This window comes from Manis javanica, chromosome 11 (assembly GCF_040802235.1).
Source record: "Manis javanica isolate MJ-LG chromosome 11, MJ_LKY, whole genome shotgun sequence".
Lineage (NCBI taxonomy): Eukaryota > Metazoa > Chordata > Mammalia > Pholidota > Manidae > Manis > Manis javanica.
This window is the reverse complement of record NC_133166.1, coordinates 96,078,785-96,098,776: the sequence shown is the minus strand read 5'-3', so window position 1 is coordinate 96,098,776 and position 19,992 is coordinate 96,078,785. Positions and strand designations below refer to the sequence as shown.

General features: G+C 38.3%; 1 protein-coding gene and 1 pseudogene across 12 annotated transcripts in view; both read left to right on the top strand.

Moving 5' to 3' along the window:
• Positions 1-19,992, top strand: part of RPS6KC1 (ribosomal protein S6 kinase C1) — a 388,511-nt gene that overhangs the window by 189,573 nt on the left and 178,946 nt on the right. For 10 of the 12 annotated variants that reach the window (XM_073216956.1, XM_037009917.2, XM_037009918.2 and 7 more), the window contains one exon: positions 9,609-10,566. In XM_073216956.1, the coding sequence (XP_073073057.1) occupies positions 9,609-9,719 (111 nt within the window). In that variant the 3' untranslated portion in view covers positions 9,720-10,566. Of the gene's footprint in view, positions 1-9,608; positions 10,567-11,210; positions 11,845-19,992 lie in introns of those variants that run through there. The other 2 variants (XR_012122859.1, XM_073216955.1) reach the window with 2 other exon arrangements.
• On the top strand, positions 5,440-9,587 carry LOC108397049 (ferritin heavy chain pseudogene; annotated as a pseudogene).

Here is a 19,992-nt window from a genome sequence, read left to right as displayed (position 1 = left end):
TAGTCGATTACACACATTTGTGTAAGTGTGAGATTGAAGTAAGGCTTTCAGCTTGTCTGGAGCTGCTCTGTTTTTGCTATTTTGTAGCCCAATATGAATGGTTGTTTTCAATCTTTAATTCATATTTATAAGTTTAAGAATGGTCTACTCACATTGCTTAGGAGAGAAGTGGTAGTAGGAAATTTTGCCAAGTTAAATCACTCCTACCTTCGTCATTTGATGGAACTTGGGCACTGGTACCAGTTAGTGCATTTGCAGTGGCTTTGAAAGAAGAAACTATTGATCATTAAACTTCAGTATCCCAGAGGTAGGCCTGGAACTCTAGTGAGCTTCTTAAATTGGCTCTCCATATTTTAAATGCTCTAGTTGTGAATAGTGGGTTTTTGTGTGTACACTGAGGATTGTCAGCATTGTGGGATGATAGGTTCATGGCAAATCAGCAAGAAATGTTGGGCCTGGGGATCATTATACTTCTATGAAAAACATAAAGGGAGAGGTTATTTGGAAAAGATCAAGAACTAAAAATGTTCATGTAATGAAACATGAATTATTTTTTTCATCAGGGACAACAAATTTAAAAAGAAAAAGAAACAAAGGGGAAGGGAATGTTAAGAAGACAATTATCTAGTATTTTCTTGAAAAGTGATTTTGATTCCATTCAACAAATATATCAAGGCACATTGCTGTAAGCTACAAAAATAAGACTCACAAATAAGTATATCACAAATGCATTGATAAAGGCTGTGAAAAAATACTTAAGCAAGTCAAGATAAGGAGGGATTTTGGTTGATGCAGTAGTAGTAATTAGGAAAGTTTTTGTATTCTGGCTGTTAGTTTTGTGGAGGCTTAGAATTTTGGCATGACAAGGTTAGATGAGGGGGAATAGCCAGGTGAAAGAAGAGCTTTGACGAAGAAGGAGTCCAGAATATTCAGTCTGGAATATCGAAGGCATGGTTATCTAGAGTTGGAGGGATGAATATAGGGTTGAGTAATAGTAAAAGATGAGTATGGAAAGATAAGTTGGGGTTCTTTTATGGGGTTCTGTTATCATGAACACCAGGGTAGAGTGGCAGGATTTAGTTTATTTAAAAAGAAAACAAGATTTGGAGTTTTTGTGCAGAAGTATGAAAGAATCAGAGTTGTACGTCAGGATGGTTAATTTGCCCAGAGTAGGTAAAATATAAAGAAAAGAATGAGGTTGGAAATACTGAGATGAGAATACCCTCACCACTTTGCAAAAGGGTCAGGAGGTAATGCAGAGATACAGAAAACATTTCATTCTAATGGGAAAAAGGAAGCCACTCATTTGATTTCATCTTATTTGCTCTGGCACAACAAAGGTAAATTCAGTGTTTTTTTTTAAGGAAGGCTAGCAACTAATTTTTGTTTTTCTACCTTAAAGAAATATTTATAATTCTCTGCATTAATTATAAAGGCCTGCTGCTCCTATCTTTATTAGAAATTATGTTGTAACGCAATGTAGACTTAAGTATGTTAAATCCCCAAGTACAGATAAGTATAGGCTATATAGTAAATCTGCATTCTGTCACTGGCCTGCCTAGAGAAACTACCACTCATCTGGAGGAAACGTCATCAGGAAAGGGAAAAGGGGTCTCTTGGCATGATTAGCAATTTGTCATTTTGACTTTCCTCTTCCACTACCTCACAGGTCATAAAGGTCTTTTTAAAAAAAAACCACAAAATGATTTATATGGAAATAATTATTCTGCTTTGGGGAGATTTGTCTTTTAGCTCCTTGCTTTCTTCCTAGATTTCATAATCTCCCATGGTGTACCTATGGTTCACTTATATCAGATAAGTGACTGGCGCTTAACATAGTTACATTTCAAATGCAAATTTCAGAAAATTACATTTTACAAATCCTCAGAGCATGTATGTTTATACTTACAGTGTAACTTTAATTATGACAGGTGTTTTGTCAGTTGAATGATATGTAAGAAAAAAGGCCCTCAAAACAAATTTTTGTGCCTTCATTGCTCTGGTGTATTGCCTGGTTTTTAGGAGAAAGGAGTTGATAATGAGTATCTTGGATTTACCATTGGCTGACATTCTCTTAAGCAATAGAATCTTTGTGTAATCTCTCTTGAGGCCTAGTATAGTATTTAAAATGGCAGAATAATAAACAAGATAGTCATGAGTAAAACAATCTTACTTTTGCCTATAGATTATACTTGCAAATTTGTAGAGGAGTCCATTAGCTAAGTAAATTGACTTTAGTAAATGTCAAAATATGAGCCTTTGTTGGAATTTCTTAATAAGGTCATGTTTTGGGAAGAATGGGGTGAAAAAGTTAGTTGTAACAAAGAAGAGAGAACTTACATGTTTTTATATTTCCTGAAATATTAAAAAATATGCTATAGTTAATTCTTACTAATGTTTAGTATTTTAGATTTATATATAACTATCTGATGGCTTCCATATTTCCTGACTCGACATGCTCTATTGACTTCTATAATTAGTAGACATGAATTGTCTGATTCTGAAAATGGATTTGATAAATACAGGATATTCTTATGTTTGTTTTATCATAGCTTTTCTCAACATAGTTTAGCGGCTCCTAATGTAAAAATTCTTTGAGCAGTTAGCTTTAATAAACAGTCATTTTGAATGCTAGGTACAATAACCTCAAGTAAAAAGACTGTGAGTATAGTCTTTTGAAGTATATGCTTCACTCTCCTGGTGGATTTAGTAATATCAAAGTGAAATAATAGATTATTGGCATTTGCAGACCATGCACTCATGAATCAGTGTAATGTTGTAGTAAAGGGCATGGACTGTGGAGCCATAGTACCTGAATTCAAATCCTGTCTTTGCTACTGACTACTTGCATGATCTTAAACAAGTTATTTATTTGTCTCTATTTTCTCATCTGTAAAGTAGAGATAATAATAGTAGCTATTTATAGAGTGGTGAATTGAGTTAACTTATGTTAAACACTTAGAATAATGCCTGGTACACAATAAATGGCACATAAGTGTTCTGGATTGTTATTACTGATAGGACAATATTGAAGGTTCATGACATATGGTAATTTGTAATTTGATGAAATGTAGTTGCTTATAATATAAAAGTGAGGCAACAGCTGGTGATACAAGGGAAAAAGGTCTAAAAAAGTAGTGGACTGGCACACAGCATGAAATCAATTCATATTTTTCATACAGATAATTGAATCAAAGAATCATGAATGAAAGAAAATTAAAAATTAGAGAAAAAAATAGTTTTGGTTAAATTTGAATGAATTTTTCTATATGTATAGAATAATTAATGTAAAGACATTATTTAAATACTTCAGTTGCAGATGGCTAAATTCTATGGGAAAAATTATTTGCTGTAGAAATATTCTCATATTTGAATGGCTGTGGCCATGTGAGGGAGTTGGCAAATACTCTCCTTGAAAAAGGAAATTGTGAAGTTGGGCAGAATTTGCAAAACAACCACCTCTGTGTTCTGGAAATTGATCAAAGGGATACAACAATCTGGAGACTGTTTATGCTTGATAAACAGCTGAAGTTTGGGAAAGAACAGTGAGGCTCTATGGCATTTTTGCCTGGGGCAGCTCCCATTCTCTCTTCTCTGCCTAGTCAGGTGTGAAGTTTCTACCAGTTTAGGGCAGGCCATGAGCACCAACCCTGAAGCTGCGTGCATGTGCATAAGAACAGGGAAAGATCTCAGTGGAAAGTAAAAACTAGGGAAGACTTGAAGGTGGTCTCAGTTTGAATGTGTTCTCCCATCCATTGGCAGAGGATGGAAGCTTTAGTAGCTGAAGCATTTGAATTCAGTCTCTTTTCAATCACCAGGGACCACTAAGCTATGCAGACACAGGGTGACCCCTATGAAGCCAAACTTAAAAATAAAAACAAAAAAAAAAATGAGCAGAGCTATCAACAGCTGCTTGGTCCGGTGGGGTGGGGGAAGTAGATTTACAGATTAGCTGAAACATGTTACTGAAGGTCAAACAAACCAACAGCAAGGACAAGAGTCTTTACAGGAAAAAAAAAAAAATCAGACTCCAGTGTCCTATCTATTTTCAGTAAAATAGTATAAGATACAGAAAAAAAAGTATGACCCATATGAAGGGGAAAAAAGCAGTCAGTAGAAATTGGCTCTTAGCGTCCCCAGAATTTGGGTTTAACAAAGACTTCAAAGTGGTTATTATAAAAATGTTCAAAGAACTAAAGGAACCAAAGTATAAAAAATTAAAGAAAACTATAACAACAACAAACCAACAAATATAGGTTCTCAGTAAGGAGACAGAAATTATATTAAAAAACAAGAAAGAGCCAAAAAAAAATTCTCAAGTTGAAAAGTTCAGTAATTGAAATGAAGAATTAACTATGCGGGGAAAATAATTCATTGTAGCATTCCAACAGCAAATTTGAGATAGATAAAGGAAGAATCAGAGGACTTGATAGAATCATAGAAATTAATCCTATCTGAGAAACAGACAAGAAAATTGGAAGAGAAATGAAAAGGGCTACAGAGACAATATCAAATATACCAATATACATATAATGGGGGTCCCAGAAGGAAAGAAAAAGGGGAAGGGACAGCAAAAATATTTGAAGAAATAATGGCTGAAAAACATCCCAAATTTGATGAAAAGCATTGGTATGTATCCAAGAAGCTCAAAGGACTCAAAGTAGAAAAACACAAAGAAATCCATACCTAGACATACTACAGTCAAAGTGCTGAAAGACAGAAACAAAGAGGAAGATTTTGAAAGCAGCAAAAGAAAAGCCATTCATTTGTACACAAGGAAACGTTAATGTCTGACATATCAAAAACAGCAGAAGACAGAAGACAATGGAATGCCATATTCAAAGTGCTGACAGTATCAACCAAAAATTCTATATCCAGCAAAATTATCTTTCAAAAATGAAGATAAAGTCCCAAATAAAGACTGAGAAAATTAATTGCTAACAGATCTGCCTTACAAGAAATAATACAGGAAGTCCTTTAGACTGAAAGGAAATGACACCAGACAGTAACTCAAATCCATAGGAGGAAATGAAGATCACTGGGATGGTAAATATGAGTTAATAGAAAAGACTAAATATCTGTTTTCTCATTTCTCTTCTCAACTTCTTTTAGAAGACGTGAGTATATGAAGCAGTAATTACAACACTGTGCTCTTGGGTTTATCATACACATAGATGTAACATATAACATACCACATAATAATAGGCAAAGGAGGGCAGAAGGAATGGAGCTGTAGTGGAACAAAAGTTCTGCATTTCATAGGAATTATGTTTATATTGACTTGAAGTAAATTAAGATGCACACTGTAATCTTTACAGCAACCATTAAAAAAAATGGTAAAAGAAAATTGAGAGGAACAAAAAAACCCGATCGATGTAGAAAAGAAATCACAAAATGGCAAATGTAAACCCACTATATCAATAATTACATTCATTATTAATGTCTAAACATGCCAAACAAAAGGCAGAGATTATTAAACTCGATAAAAAAGTAAGATCCAACTATTTTCTATATATGAGAGACACCTTAAATTCAAAGACACAAATAGGTTAAAAGAAAAAGGATGGGAAAAGATAAGCCATGTAAACAGTAACCATAAGAGAGCCGGAGTCACTGTATTAAATACCAGACAAAATAGATGTGAAGACAAGAGACTTACTAGAGACTTAAGGCAGATGTTTCATAATGATAGAAAGGTCAATACATGGAAATATATAAGAATTATATATATACTTAGAATATAAGAATAAGCATTATATATTTATATGAGTTATAAAGGTATATACTGTAATAGACTCAAAACATGAAGCAAAATCAGAATGGAGGGAAAAAGAGACAATCCAATAATAATAAACGGATGTTTCAAAACCCCATTCTTGATAATCAATAGAAAATCAGCAAGGATATAGAGAAGACTTATACATTGCCAAATGACTCTAAGTTGATTGCAGAATACATTCTTATCATGTGCACATGGAACATTGTCCAAGATAAATCATATGCTATGTCATAAAACAAGTTTCAATATTTAAAAGGATTGAAATCATATAACATACTCTGACCATAACAATTTAATTAGAAATCATCAACAGAAAGAGAGCTGGTGAACCCACAAATAAACAACACATTTGACAGTCTTCTCTGAGTAGCTGTGGTTTCCTGTTCCAGCAGTGCTTGGATGAGACCTGGTGCTGGTCCCCTACCTGGCTGGCCCCTGAGAACCAGCCCTCTGTCTCCTTGCTTGTAGCTCTGCCTCCTCGGCCAGCCTCCCCCCGTGTAACTCCCTGCTCCCCAAGGCTGTGCCCACCTCTCTTCAGGAGCCTACCAGCACGACCTTGTCCCCCTTGTAGGTGCACCACAACTACCACCAGGGCTTGGAGGCCACCATCAAGTGAGAGGTCAACCTGAAGTTCTGTGTCTCCTATGTCTACCTGTCCATATCTTATTACTTTTTGACTGTGATGATGTGGCTTTGAAGAACTTTGCCAGATATTTTGTTTTCCAATCTCATGAAGAAATATGCTGAGAAATTGATAAAACAGCAGAACCAATGAGATGGCCGAATCTTACTTTAGGAGATGAAGAAACCAGACCATGATGACTGGGAGAATGGATTGAATGCAATACAGTGTGCATTACACTTGGAAAAAAGCATGCATCAATCACTACTGGAACTGTACAAACTGGCCACTCTCTAAAATGGTCCCCATTTGATGACTTCATTGAGACTCATTACCTGACTAAGCAGGTGAAATCCATCAAAGAACTGCATGATCACATAACCAACATGTACAGAATCGGGGCCCTTAAGTCTGGCATGGCAGAGTATTTCTTCAACAAGCATACTGTGGGAGTCAGTGATAATGAGAGCTGAGCCTTAGGCTGGTTTCCCATAGCCACAAGGGTGACTTCCCTGGTCACCAAAGCAGTGCCTGCATGCTGGGGTTACTTTTACCTTTTTATAAGTTGTACTAAAATATCTACTTAAGTTCTTTCATTTGTGCCATCCCTTCAAATAAAGAAATTTGATACTCCCCAAGATAAAATAAATAACACACTTCTAAATAAAAATTGATTTTTCAAAAGGTGCCGAGATAAATTGATGGTGAAAAGATAGCCTTTTCAACAAATGGTGAGTTAAAGAAGAAATCCCAAGAGAAGCTAGAAAATGTTTTTTAATGGAATGAAAACAAACATACTACATGTCAAAATTTATATGATGCAGCTAAATCAGTTCTTGAGGAAAATTTATAGCTTTAAATACCTATATCAGAAAACAAGAAAAAATACAAAAAGGAAAGTAAATCCACAGCAAGCAGAAGAAAGGAAGCAGAAATCAGTGAAATAAAAAAGAGAAAAATAAGAGAAAAATCAAAGAAATCACAAGTTGTTTCTTTGAAAAGATCAGCAAAATTGGGTAACTGTTTGTTGACTCCAAAATGTATATGAAAAGGCAGGGAACCTAGATTATCCATAACAATTTTGAAAGAGAACAAAGTTGGAGAACTGACACTACCTGATTTTCACACTTAGTTTTAAATCCACAGTAATTACTTGGATACTCTGTTATTAGAGCATAAACATGTAGGTGTATATCAATAGAGTAGAATTGAGAGTCTGGAAGTAAACCCTTATATTTATGGTCAATTGAGTTTTCAAAAGGTGCCAAGATAAATTGATGGTGAAAAAATAGCCTTTTCAACAAATGGTGATGGGAAAATAAAATATATGCTACAACCAAAATGAACTAAGACCATTACTTCATACTGTATGCCAAAAAATTAACTCAAAATAGCTCATAGACCTATAATGAGAGGTAAAAACTATAAAAATTGTAGAAGAAGACATTGGAGAAAGTCTTCATGACTTTTGGTTAGGCAAAGAGTTATTAGATGTGACACCAAAACCAACAATAGTGATCTATAAAAGGAAAAAGTCAGTAACATGCACTTCATCAAAATTAAAACTTTTGTGCTTCGAAGACATCAGTAAGAAAATGAAAGACAAACCACAGACTGGGAGAAAATATTTGCAAGTTATGTAACTGATAAAGGACTTGTATTCAGAATATGTAAAGAACTCTTATACTCAAAAAGTGGACAACTCAGTATAAAAATGGGCAAAGATTCACCAAGGAAGCTATATAAATGGCTAATAAGGACATGAAAAGATGCTCACTGTCTTTATTTAGGAAATATAAATTGAAACCACAATGAAAAACCACTACTACCCAGTAGAAGGGCTGTAATAAAAAAAAATAGACAGTATCAAGTGTTGGTGAGGATGTAGAGAAACTGGAACCCTTACACATTGCTGGTGGGAATGTATAATGGCATTAGAAAAGTTGGGCAGTTTCTTAAAAAGCTAACTAAAAACTTAGAACATGACCCAGCAATTGTACTTCTAGGAATATCCTTAAAAAAATGAAACATATGTCCTCACAAAGACATATATGCAAATGTTAATAGCAATATTATTCATTATAGCCTCAACTTGGAAAGTCCACATGTCTATTAACTGGTGAATAGATTAACAAAATGTGTTATATCCAAGCAGTGGAATGCTGCTTAGAAATAAAAAGGAAGGGATTGTTGATACCTGCTACACCATGGGTGAATTTAAAAACATTATGCTACCGTGAAGGAAGGCACTGCAAAAGACATCTTATTTTATGATCCTATTTACATGAAATGTACAGAAAGGACAAGTTTATACAGAGAGAAAGCAGATCAGTGGTTGCCTAGAACTGGGGATGTAGGTAAGGATTAACTGCAAAAACCATGAAGAAACTTTTTAGGGTGATCAAAGGATTCTAAAACTGTATTGTATTGATGATGGTACAACTCTTATTTACTAAGAATCATTGAGTTGTACACTTAAAATAGATACATTTTATGCTGTATAAATTATGCCTCAGAGAAGCTGTTAAAACACAAATTTGAGGATGCAGGACTATGTCAAGACATTCTTTGAGCGTGCCCAGAATCTACTATAATTAGATATATGTCTCTTCTATTATTCTATACTGTGCATATAACATTCTTAATTTTTATACATATTTCTATTATTGAAGAAGTCAAAACACATTTCACTCATTGGATCAATGTGAATTATGTGAATCAGCTATTCCAAAGAAAGCAACTTTGGAATATGAATTAAGCTTATTCATACTTAAGGGAAAGTTTAGTTGCAGTGCATATATAATTCACTAGAGGTTGGAAGACTTACTGTGCCTCCCAAACTTTCTAATCGTGAAAGGAGTACCTGGATCTCTCAGAATTTACTGCAATATCTAATTAATGTCATGAAGTACATTTGGAGTAGGAAATTGATAGATATGACTATCCTATTATACTTCCTGAGGATGAGACACAAAATGAGTTACTCAAAGTCATGTTCCCTTCAGTTGAAAAACCATAAACTCAGACCCCCACAACCCCACAGCTAGATGGTTTTAGACATAGCTCCTTTTCAAGGAAATGCAGTGACTTGCCTATTAATCAAGTCCATTTGTCCCTGGGGTTGAATTTAGAAGTCCTTTCATATGTTTTTGTTTTCCTTTGATTTGGCAGTTGGATCCTTTCACTCACTGAATCCTTCTATTTTAGCTCTTGCAGTTCAACCCTATGGAGCGTCTTGGTGCTGGAGTTGCTGGTGTTGAAGATATCAAATCTCATCCATTTTTTACCCCTGTGGATTGGGCAGCACTGATGAGATGAACATAGTACAGGATTAAGGGCACACATTCTGATCTCTTCTGTGATGGGCGTCTCCGGCACAGAGACCGCACGGCCATTTAAAGAGCACCAGTGCATTGGGATAGAGACCTTTAGAGGAAATGGGGGAAGAAAAAGACTGAAAGAGAACAATTCCTTTACGATTAATGTCTGGACAAGATATTGGCTCCATTGGCAAGGGGCTGTTATGCACTAACGTTTAACCAAGATGTGGTCTTTACCTGCACTTAGTGTTGCAGATGAGTTGTGAACCCAGCTGAAGGAGGAGTGCCCTTCAAGAACTTCCTGATAGGAACTCCAAGTGTAGAATTGTTACTCGAAAGGAGGACCTTTACATGGCAGCTAACAGTGCTTTCTGCTCACTAAGATTGATTTATATGATCAAATTAATCTTCGCTGAATAATATACTAACAGTGCTTCATGAACAGTGTCATCTGTGGAGAATAAAAAGTGTGGGAAAAAAGCATACACACTTCATGTCTGATAGGAAACCTGTGCCACAATGCTATATAATTAATGTATGTTGAATGCAGTCTGATACTGTTTTGTCCTTGCAGAAGTCCACGTGGGAAAAAAACACTTAACATTGTCAACTTTATACTTTGTTGATTGATTCTGCTTACAGAAGGGTTCGTATAAACCCTCATTGTCTCTCTCTTCAACTTTATCTTTGCATCTCCTGTACCCTTTGCCTGTTCTTTCATATTCTGTTCTTCCTACTCCCACTAATACATATGCAGCAAGAAAGGGAAGGGAGTATTTATTTTCCCCAATTGTATCAACCTAAGGACTAAAATCATGATGCAAAATAAATGGTAAAAATTTAAATTTCCTCTTCATTTAATTGCTTAAACTTCTCTTTTTGAAAGGCCTTTCTTCATTTTGTAATGTTAGCAATTTCTGCTGCTGCTTATGCTTGACTTCATTTTAGTTTTTGGTTTGGTATCCTGTGAACCAAAGGATCTCATTTAAATGGAATTGATTGGCAGTCCTCCTTCATTACTTAGTAATGGCGTTTTCAGAGTTGACCTCCTTATCTCTTTGACTATCTATTGTATAGAAAGAACATGAGTATTTACACATATCCAGACTTTGTATTTGGTATTTATGTTGCTAAGATAGCTCTTGTAGTCATGCTTTGTTTACAATAATTTCCAAATGTTTTAAAAGTGTTCGTCTGTTTTTTTTAAACTTTATCCAAAGAAGAAAGAGCAAGTCATGATTTACAAGTTAGGATCTACCAGAAATAATGAAAGTTTCTGTCTGCTTTAATCCTTTGTACTTTTGAGATCTGTGTGAGAGCCCGTTTCTACTCCAAGAGCATCTGTACAGCTTTCATCTACCATCAGCCAGGCCCACCCATCAAATTAAATGGAAGCTGAAAATGCTTTAGTGAAACAAAGGAAATGTGCAAGCATTTTTCCCTTTTCTACTGTCTTACTCCCCCTTTTTCCTTTTGGTCCCCTTGTAAGCTGAACCCCAGCTGAAGGACTGTAACAACACCAGGATGGGGAGCAGGTCACCAGGATCATAGCTCAATCAAGTTGACATCACTCCCTGGAACTGGATTTCAGCTTACTAGCCCTCTGGCCGCCTAACAGGAACTCATGCAGGTGAGACACAAGAATGACTTCCTGTGTAGGACTAGTAGGAAATCTGTAAGTGCTTAGAACTGGCTGTTACAGAGCTTCCTTCCAGAAGTGCCCTTTGACATGAAAGCAGGACTTCACAACGAAGGTGAAGCCCCTAACCCCACCGCATGATTTTGATCCCTTGGATTCAGAGGACAGTAATGTCAACAGATGGTTGCTGTTTCAATGTGTTGACATAATTCCATTGTTTCAATTTTTCTCTCTCTTTGTATGTTTGATTGGAATTTGCTCTTCATTTAAGTACATCCTTCACAATCATGGTGGACATGAATTATTTTAGTAATCGACACACAGGATAAATGGCTTTGGGGTAATGAGCTGAGGTCTGCTTTTATTTGATGATGTATATTAGAAATGTTGTTAGTATAGCTAATGCTGTGGGTGATACTTTCGTTGGTGGTCTGTTTTGAGCATATGTCATGTGGGTCAAAATCATAAAGGAACTTGCCACTTAGTATTTCTTATTTGATTTTTTTATTGTGGTAAAATATACATAACATGAATTTACCATTTTAACCACTTTTAAGTATACAATTCAGTGGCATTAAGTACATTTGTATTTTTATTGAACCTTCACCACTATGCATCTTAGAACTTCATCATCCCAAACTGAAACTCTGTACCCATTAAACAACCTCCCATTCCTCTGGCCCCGAGTAACCACTATTCTACTTTCTGCCTCTATGAATTTGACTCTTCTAGGTCTCTTGTAGAAGTGGAGTCATGAAGTATCTATTCTTTTGTTTCCAGCTCATTTCACTTAGCATAATGTTTTAAGGTTCATCCAGCTGTGGCATATACCAGAATTTCACTCCTTTTTAAGACTGAATAATATTCCATTGTATGTATATACCACATTTTGCTTAGTCATTTATCTGTCAGTGTACATTTGGGTCTACCTTCTGGCTGTTGTGAATAGTGTTGTTATGAACATTGATGTACAAACATCTGTTTGAGTTCCTGCTCTCACTTGATTTTTATATTTTATGTGAAATTACCAATGTCATTGACTATTGTTTTTCCGTGCTCTTTATGAGAGTTTTTCCAACAAGTTGCCAATAATTTTATTGTGTAGTGCGACCTATCTTATGATATGAAAGTCTACCATTTCTATTTTACAGATGTTAAACTCCCTAAGAGTATAAAAGAATGCCATCCTTTTAGCAACTTTACTATTATATAAGGTAGTATTTTTTGAGATATAGGCCTTTTTACTTATTTGTTATAGTAACTGAACTCTTGATAGCATATTTAAACCTGTCTTTTGAACATTTTTTAGCAGCTCCTATTCCTGTTATGTTTTGACCCTCTGGCTTCTTCTGTCTTATATCGGTGTCATTCTGAACCAAGATTGAGTTTTGCTTTCATATAATGTATATACTGAACAGTATAAAATTTATTAATAATATTCATGTTATGACCAATAACAGTATATTAGGACCCTTCATGTTGTGTGCCTTGGTTGAATTCACTTGTCATAATATATGAATCCAAACAGAAAGAAATCAGATGATAGCACTGAAGGGCTCTTTGCCTCTCAGGGGCCTTATAGCATCTTTATTGGACTCACTTAGGGATTACTTTATAGCAAAGGCCAAGGCATAAAACGGATTATCTTTCTTCCTAGAGTAGTTGATTTAACCTCTGGTATATCTAAATGCTCTGGTAATGAAGCCTGTCTTTCAAGCTCTCTCTTTGAGGATTGTGAAATATAATGGAAGGTCTTGGTGGTGTTCTGGTCCTATGTAACAAACTAGCCTTTTAACCTAAACCAAGTAACAGTATTCTAGACTTGTTCCTTCACTTATGGAGTGAAAAGGTGGCCGAGTTTTAAGCCCCGTAAGCATATAATGGACTTCATCTTTTAGAGTGAACTAATTTGATAAACCAACATTGTAGAAAGACAAGGGTAATGACAATCTTAAATTGGTACTTCATTGTTTTCTTATAATTATTTTTCTGGTAAATACCCATTCAGAAGCATGTGCTTAGTGGCTATGTGGCTATAAAAATTATAAATAGAATGAAATATTAAAAGGTTATTTCTCAGTCAGCTCCACAGTGGCGAAGGAGAGTTAAAGGTCCAAATAGAAGTACATAGAGTTGAAAGGGGGTCAGGACACACCTACATTTGCTCACTCCTAGACCTTCCTCAGTAACTGGGGTGGTATTCCTACCCCAAGTGCCCTCATCTATCATATTTTATTTGTTTTTTACTCAGCTATTCGGCATGCATAATCAGAATACAAAATTGAGACTTTCTGTTCCTATTTAATGCAGAACATTGACCTCTACCAATCTAAGTAATTTGGACTTCTGAGTATTTGATGTCTATTCAGCTCATTTTAAGGATTTCATATTGTCCTTATGTTGAAGGGTTAACTAAATGGCAAAAACTGAAGTCAGCTGTTTCCTAATAAACTATAAACATAATTTATAGTAGAGAAATGGGGAGCAGAATACTACAGATTTTGTGACTCGGCATTACTTACTCTCTCAAGGAAAATAAATGGGAGACGGAGAACAAGCTCCCTTTTTGGAAGACTGACGATAGTGGTGGTACATAGATAGTACGGCTTTGCATTTTTTGTGTCTATCACGTGGCCTCCTCCCTTGGTCCAGGTATCTCATCTCAGAGAAACAGAGGCAGAAGAAACTTGTGGAGATATAAGAGAGAAAGTGACTTGAGTGACGTGGTCTAGGGAAATGAAGCAAGGCACTTGAGGCGCGGCGGCCCAGGTCTCTGGAGCGATAGGGAGCCTGCTTTGTTGAGCTAGTTTCAAGTGCAATTCTTTGTTTTTCCCCCAGGAAGAGTTAGGCAGAAACTGAAACTATTCCTATTACCTCAGGAAAAGAGATGCTCCGCTGCCTTTTTGGAAGGGATTGAGTGCCATGCTTACCGGAGTCAGCTCTGTCTCCATCTGCTTGAAGACAGCTGGCGGGTGCTGGTAGCAAAGGAGGAGGGCATGAGTGTCTGTGAAGAGCCGCTGAGATTTCTTTTGGACGGGAATACCTTTTACTGATTGTGGTAAGGAAGAATGGCAGATGATCCAGCTTTTGGTCATACTTAGAGTTGCTGGCATGCTTCTTTTGTAAATACTCAAAAAAAATTTCATATTGGAGGAAAAATTTCATATTGGAGGTAACTCTCTAATATTGATCAGATTCCTACCAAAGGTGATCCACAAGGCAGGAGTTGGACCAACCCCACGGAAAGGGGCAAATGTCAAAGGGGTAGACCGGTGGGGAGAGATCTGAGTCTCTTTTAATGCCGAAGTACTGACTGCCGAGGGCCGTTGTGCTTATCAGGTGGGAGATGAGATACACGTAAAACTGACTCAATAGCAGCGTGGATAGAAAACAAGAAGAAAGGAAGGTGTAGTGTTGGCAAAACAAAAGAAAATATGTACAGCTACTCAGTGTCTGATTGTTTTGGAAGGACAATGTGCTGCATGTTTGAAGGCTTTGTCTTCAGCGAAAGGATTCTGAATGACTAAGAATCTTTAAAACTGAGCTGTCCCCTCATCATGCTCTCCTATTGTTTTCTCACTTCTTCTCTTCTTCCTCTCTGTCTTCTCTTCATCTGCTCTCCTCCCCTGTTGTGTACTTCTTGGTCACGGAACAAAAGACACGGTGCCTGTCCTCAAGGACCTTATAAAAACCCCGTGGGAAGAAAGCGTACGTAATAAGTAGGGCAGAATGTTGTAAGTGTTCTGAGGTTCACGCACAGTATGGTGAGCATACAAAGGAGAGATGTGAGAAGCTGCAGGAAAGCTGCCAAGTATTGGAACAGCACCTTCAAGTATGAACAGTATTTTTAAACATAAGAACTTTCTTTTAAGGATTTTGTTTTGGGAGAAGGAAAGTTTCCAGGGGAACAAAAAACCCCAAAACCCAAAAACCAGTTATGCACCGAGACAGGGGTTTGAGGAAATGTAAACCTGTGCATATTTCTGTTTTGGCTGGTTTATAGGAACGTGAATCTGGATGGTTGGTTGGGGCCAGATTAAGTGCCTTGCTGAGGCATTTGGATTTCATTCTCTCGGCTGTAGGAAACTGTTGAGGATTCTTAGCTGACATTGTTGTATCCTGCTATAGATGATAATTTTAGGATTAGAATGGAGAATAAATTGGGAAGAGAGTCAATGCAGGCAGAGAGATGGGTTAGGAGTTACTGCAGACGTCGGGCAAGAGAGAAAGTCTGAGTTAAGGTGTGGAATAAAAAGGAGGGGTGCGTGGTCATCCTCTTGTCCGTGTCTCTGTGTACAGAGAAGAGTTTCCATCAATAATTGCTTTCCTTTTTTCCTAAAGCCAGTTATACTAGGAGATCATAGATTCGGTGTTTGTAAAATCACCCCCCAGGAATCACCAGAGAGACAATCAGCTGATACACCTTCTCCCACTGGTTGATGATAATATTATTCAGAGCTTAAAACTCTTGGGTCCTGACTGTCATCATTTTGTGGCACTCCTTCCCACCTTTTGCTCTTAAATAGTTGGTTTGCTTTCTACTTAGGTAGTTTAGATACTGTTCCACTCTTGCTCTTAGGAGACATGACATCTGCTGGGTGATTGCTCTCTTTGTACCAGACCCTGGACATAAAATTTAGATTAGCTCAGTGGTTCTCAAAAAGTGGCCCCAATCTGGGTCAAGGGAATAGGGGATTTTTTTCTCTTCTTTACATTTGAAATGATTTCCAAATAAAAAAAAATTTGAGAAAATGAAAAAAAGAAAAAGTTGATCCCCAGACCATCAACATCAGCATCACCTGGGACCTGGTTAGAAATGCAGAATCTCCTACGCTATCCCAAATCTACTCAATCTGAACTCTGGAGGCACAGCAATCTGCTTTAACAAGTCCTCCCAGACGACTCTGATGCACGATTAAATGAGACCCACTGGCTTAGTTGAACACCAGCTTGTCACATCTGCCTTGTATGATCATAAGCCTATTTCCTTGTGATAGTATTTTGAATTTGAAGACATTTGAAGGGTTTCCCATTTGAGACACTTAGCATATTTCCCAGGAGGCTGGCCCAGGAAGTTCTTACATCAGTGAGAATCACCAGAAGTGACAAGAAAAGGTTGATAATGAGGACGAGGAGGAAGGGAAAAGGCACAAGAAATAGCCAATTGGATAAAGAAAAAATCAGAGGAGGCAGGCACAAGGAAGGAGCATGTGGCGGGGAGTGATTCAGTTCCCCAAGAGACTCAGCCACTTCTGTCACAGTTCTCTAAATTCAAATAACTCACCCTTTATAGATAGCTTCTGTTATCTCAAATCCATTTTAGAAATAGATAGAATAAACATCAAATTCTAATTACACTTCTTTTGATTACTTGTATATTGTTGGATTTTTGCTCCCTGTGAAGCAGGGCCACAGTGGGAATTTAGTATTCAGTCTCTGCGCTGTTCAGAATCTGAATGTAAAGAATCTAAAACAAGTTTGGGAAAGACCCCTGAATATTCTCATCAGATTCTGAAGTGTAGTATCGCTGCTCCATATTCTTTTTAGCTGAGGGACTCAGCTGGGGATACTTTCTCGGAAGACTTGTTTTTTTTTTTTGCCTTTTGGAAAATGGGCATCAAGCATGGCAGGAGTAAAGTGAAATGTGTTAGATGTTTGCTGAATGTTAAATGTGTGAGTATATGTGTGGCAGCGAAGGGAATGTGAGTGGCCCATTATCTTCTTCTTTTTCAATTTAAGGCTCTATTGTTTATAAGCTGCTAAGATTATTAGATGTGATTACTAATAAAGCATATTTTGACCAGATATATATTTGACCCCTCATGAGCATCTGCAAAATGTTCAGATAATTTTGTGTTTTCAGTAGGTGGCATTTCAGGGTCAGCAGTGGCTTCATCTGCCTCCATGCTCTTGCTGTGCCTGGACTCAGCCTCATGTGTCCTCCTGTTTAAAAAATGACACTGTTGCCTAAACCATCATCAAGAGGGCGTGCTTTGCACAATTTTTTCCAATGATAGGCAGAGGTTCCACTAATGCCCGCCTCTCCCCATACCCCACTGCCGATTATGAACAGGGGAACATCCAGGTGGTCTCGTTAGGGAATACAGCTTCTGGTGAGCAGAGAGACGCCTGGAAAGTCAACTCTTCAGCTGCTAAGTGACTTCTGGGTCTGTTTCCCCAGCCCCTCTGACTACAGGAGCCCTGGACTCTTTCCACCATGTACTGTTGACCCTTGAACGATATGGGTTTGAATTGTGTGGGTCCACTTAATACATGGCTTTTTTCCAATAAATATATTGGAAACATTTTTGGAGATTTGGAGCAATTTGAAAAACCACTTCCTTTCTCTAGCTTTTTTTAATTGTACAAATATAGTATATAATACATATAACGTACAAAATGTGTGTTATTTTGTTTCTGTTATTGGTAAGGCTTCTGGTCAACAGTAGGCTATTAGTAATGGTTTTGGGGAGTCAGAAGTTACACATGAACTTTCTTCTGTACTCTTAACCCCTGTGTTGTACAAGGGTTGGCTGTGATATGTGTCTTATTCTCTGACTTCTATAATCTGTCTTTCAAATGACAGGCCCTGAGCAATGTTTAATGGACATGGCATGGGTAAAGGAGCTGCATAGAATTTGGCATATTGAGAGAGAAGAACTGCTGCCTGCTTTTTGTTCTCTCACCTCTCACGTCAAATCCTAACCTTACTGCAGTTCAGCATGTCCCTCCTGGGCCACACCTCCACCTAAATGACCCCAGCAGGACCTGAAGGCTCACTCAGGCTGGTGTCGCCTTGGCATCAGAAGTCACCCGGAGGCACTGGGCTTCCTTTTGCCTGCATCCTTTTCCTCTGATCAAAACATCCCCGATCACACCTTTCTTGATTGTAAGATCCCCTGTGGATCCCAGTCTGGGTCTCATCCTCACCGTTTAGTTGGCCTCCCTGGCACTGGTAAATGTTGGCGCCCAGCAAGCAGAAAGCCGCAGCCACCCTGATATTGCCACTCTGTGTCCCTCTGCTGCAGATTGAAGCCGTACCCAGTAGCTTATCTCCACTGCGGGCTGTCATGGCGTGCAGGACAGGAGCCGAGAGCAGTGGCTGCCTGCTGCAGCTGTCTCCTTTTGAAGCCACCGCCCCCATTCCCCAGGTGCCAGAGTAGCTCGCTGGGTTTAGAATGCTCCCATCTCTACCTCTCCCTCCCACTGCAGCACTGGTACAGCTTTCCAGTGAGTCTTTTGTTGCGGAAGCTCTAAATCCATGGTAGAGAAATTACCAAGAGACTCTTTCCCAGTCTGCCCTCCCTCCCCTTGCTCTGTCTCTTTCTTCCCTCCCTTTGTCTCCTTCGATAGCTGGGGTCAGAATCCCTAGCCAGACTGAGAACATGGTTGCTATTCCAGGACCCAGATGCCAATATGTGGCAGCATCTGGCTTATTGGCAAGCGTCGCCGGCAGTTGTGCTGGCTGCTTCTAGGCCTGTCATGTGGCTGAGCCTGCTGATGGGGGCCCTGTCACAAAATGGAGTTTCTTTGAGAATATGGTTTCAACCAAGGAACCCACCAGAAAACAATGAGCTGCAGCGCGAGGACATGAATTACTGGGCAGGGTGGCGGCTGATTATAGCTTTGATGCTGATCCTGGACCTGTTTTGCAAAAACTCCTGTTTCATGCTGTTGGAGTCTGCGCCTCGCGTACCCTTACCTTCTTGTGCTGCTAGTGTCTCAGGTGCCTTAAGGCATGGAGCTCCTTGAAAGAGAAACACAAATCACTAAAAATGTTGAGATAAAATCCTGCTCCTCAGAGGCGCCTGCTTGGCACAGAGAGTGCATGATAACAGCTTGCTTTAGAAAGGTGACATTTCTGCTGAAGGCTGAATAATAAAAAATGCATTTTAAAAACTCGGCTCTTCCGTGCCTTCTGATGGTTGACTTTTGGAGTGAAGGCCATTTCTTTGATGTGAAGGGTCTTTTTTGAGGCTAGCCTCTCCAACCCCCAAACATGGGCATGTTAATTCTTGTCATCATTGATTTGATGAGGCTGACGAGCTTTTTAAATTAATTATCCTGTAATAGGGCTGTTAGCCCTTTTTTCACGGTGCAGGCCCTGACTGCTCAGAAGGTACCAAGCACTGTTGGAGGCACTGAGGGGTAGAGACAGATGAACACATGGTTCCTATCCCCAGGATGCAGGTTGTGGGCGACCAGAATACATGCGCTTCCATTACTTCCTTTTCCCCCTGTAACCTGTGCAGTCGGACAGGGCAAGTTATGCGTTCTGTGTTATACAAGTGGAGAAACTATCCCAAGAGGTTGGCCAGCCTCAGTTGGCGTGGCAAGCCAGTAAGAGCTGTGACTGGAAGCCAGGTAGTTGGAGTTCGGCCTCAATGAACAGCTGTGGTGGGGTCCTCAGTTGTAAATTCCAAAGGGCGGCAACAGTGTCTTTGACCTTTCTGCAAGTCTGCCCCTAATTGGCAACCTCTATTCACCGTTGTCCCCCTTTTCACATGTTTCCCACACACAAACACACACAAATATATATAAAATACAGGGGTTCTTTACAAACTGAGACCAGGTTCCTCCTGTGACCCGCTGAAGGAAGGAATCAGGAAGTACAGAGCAAATATTAGCTGAA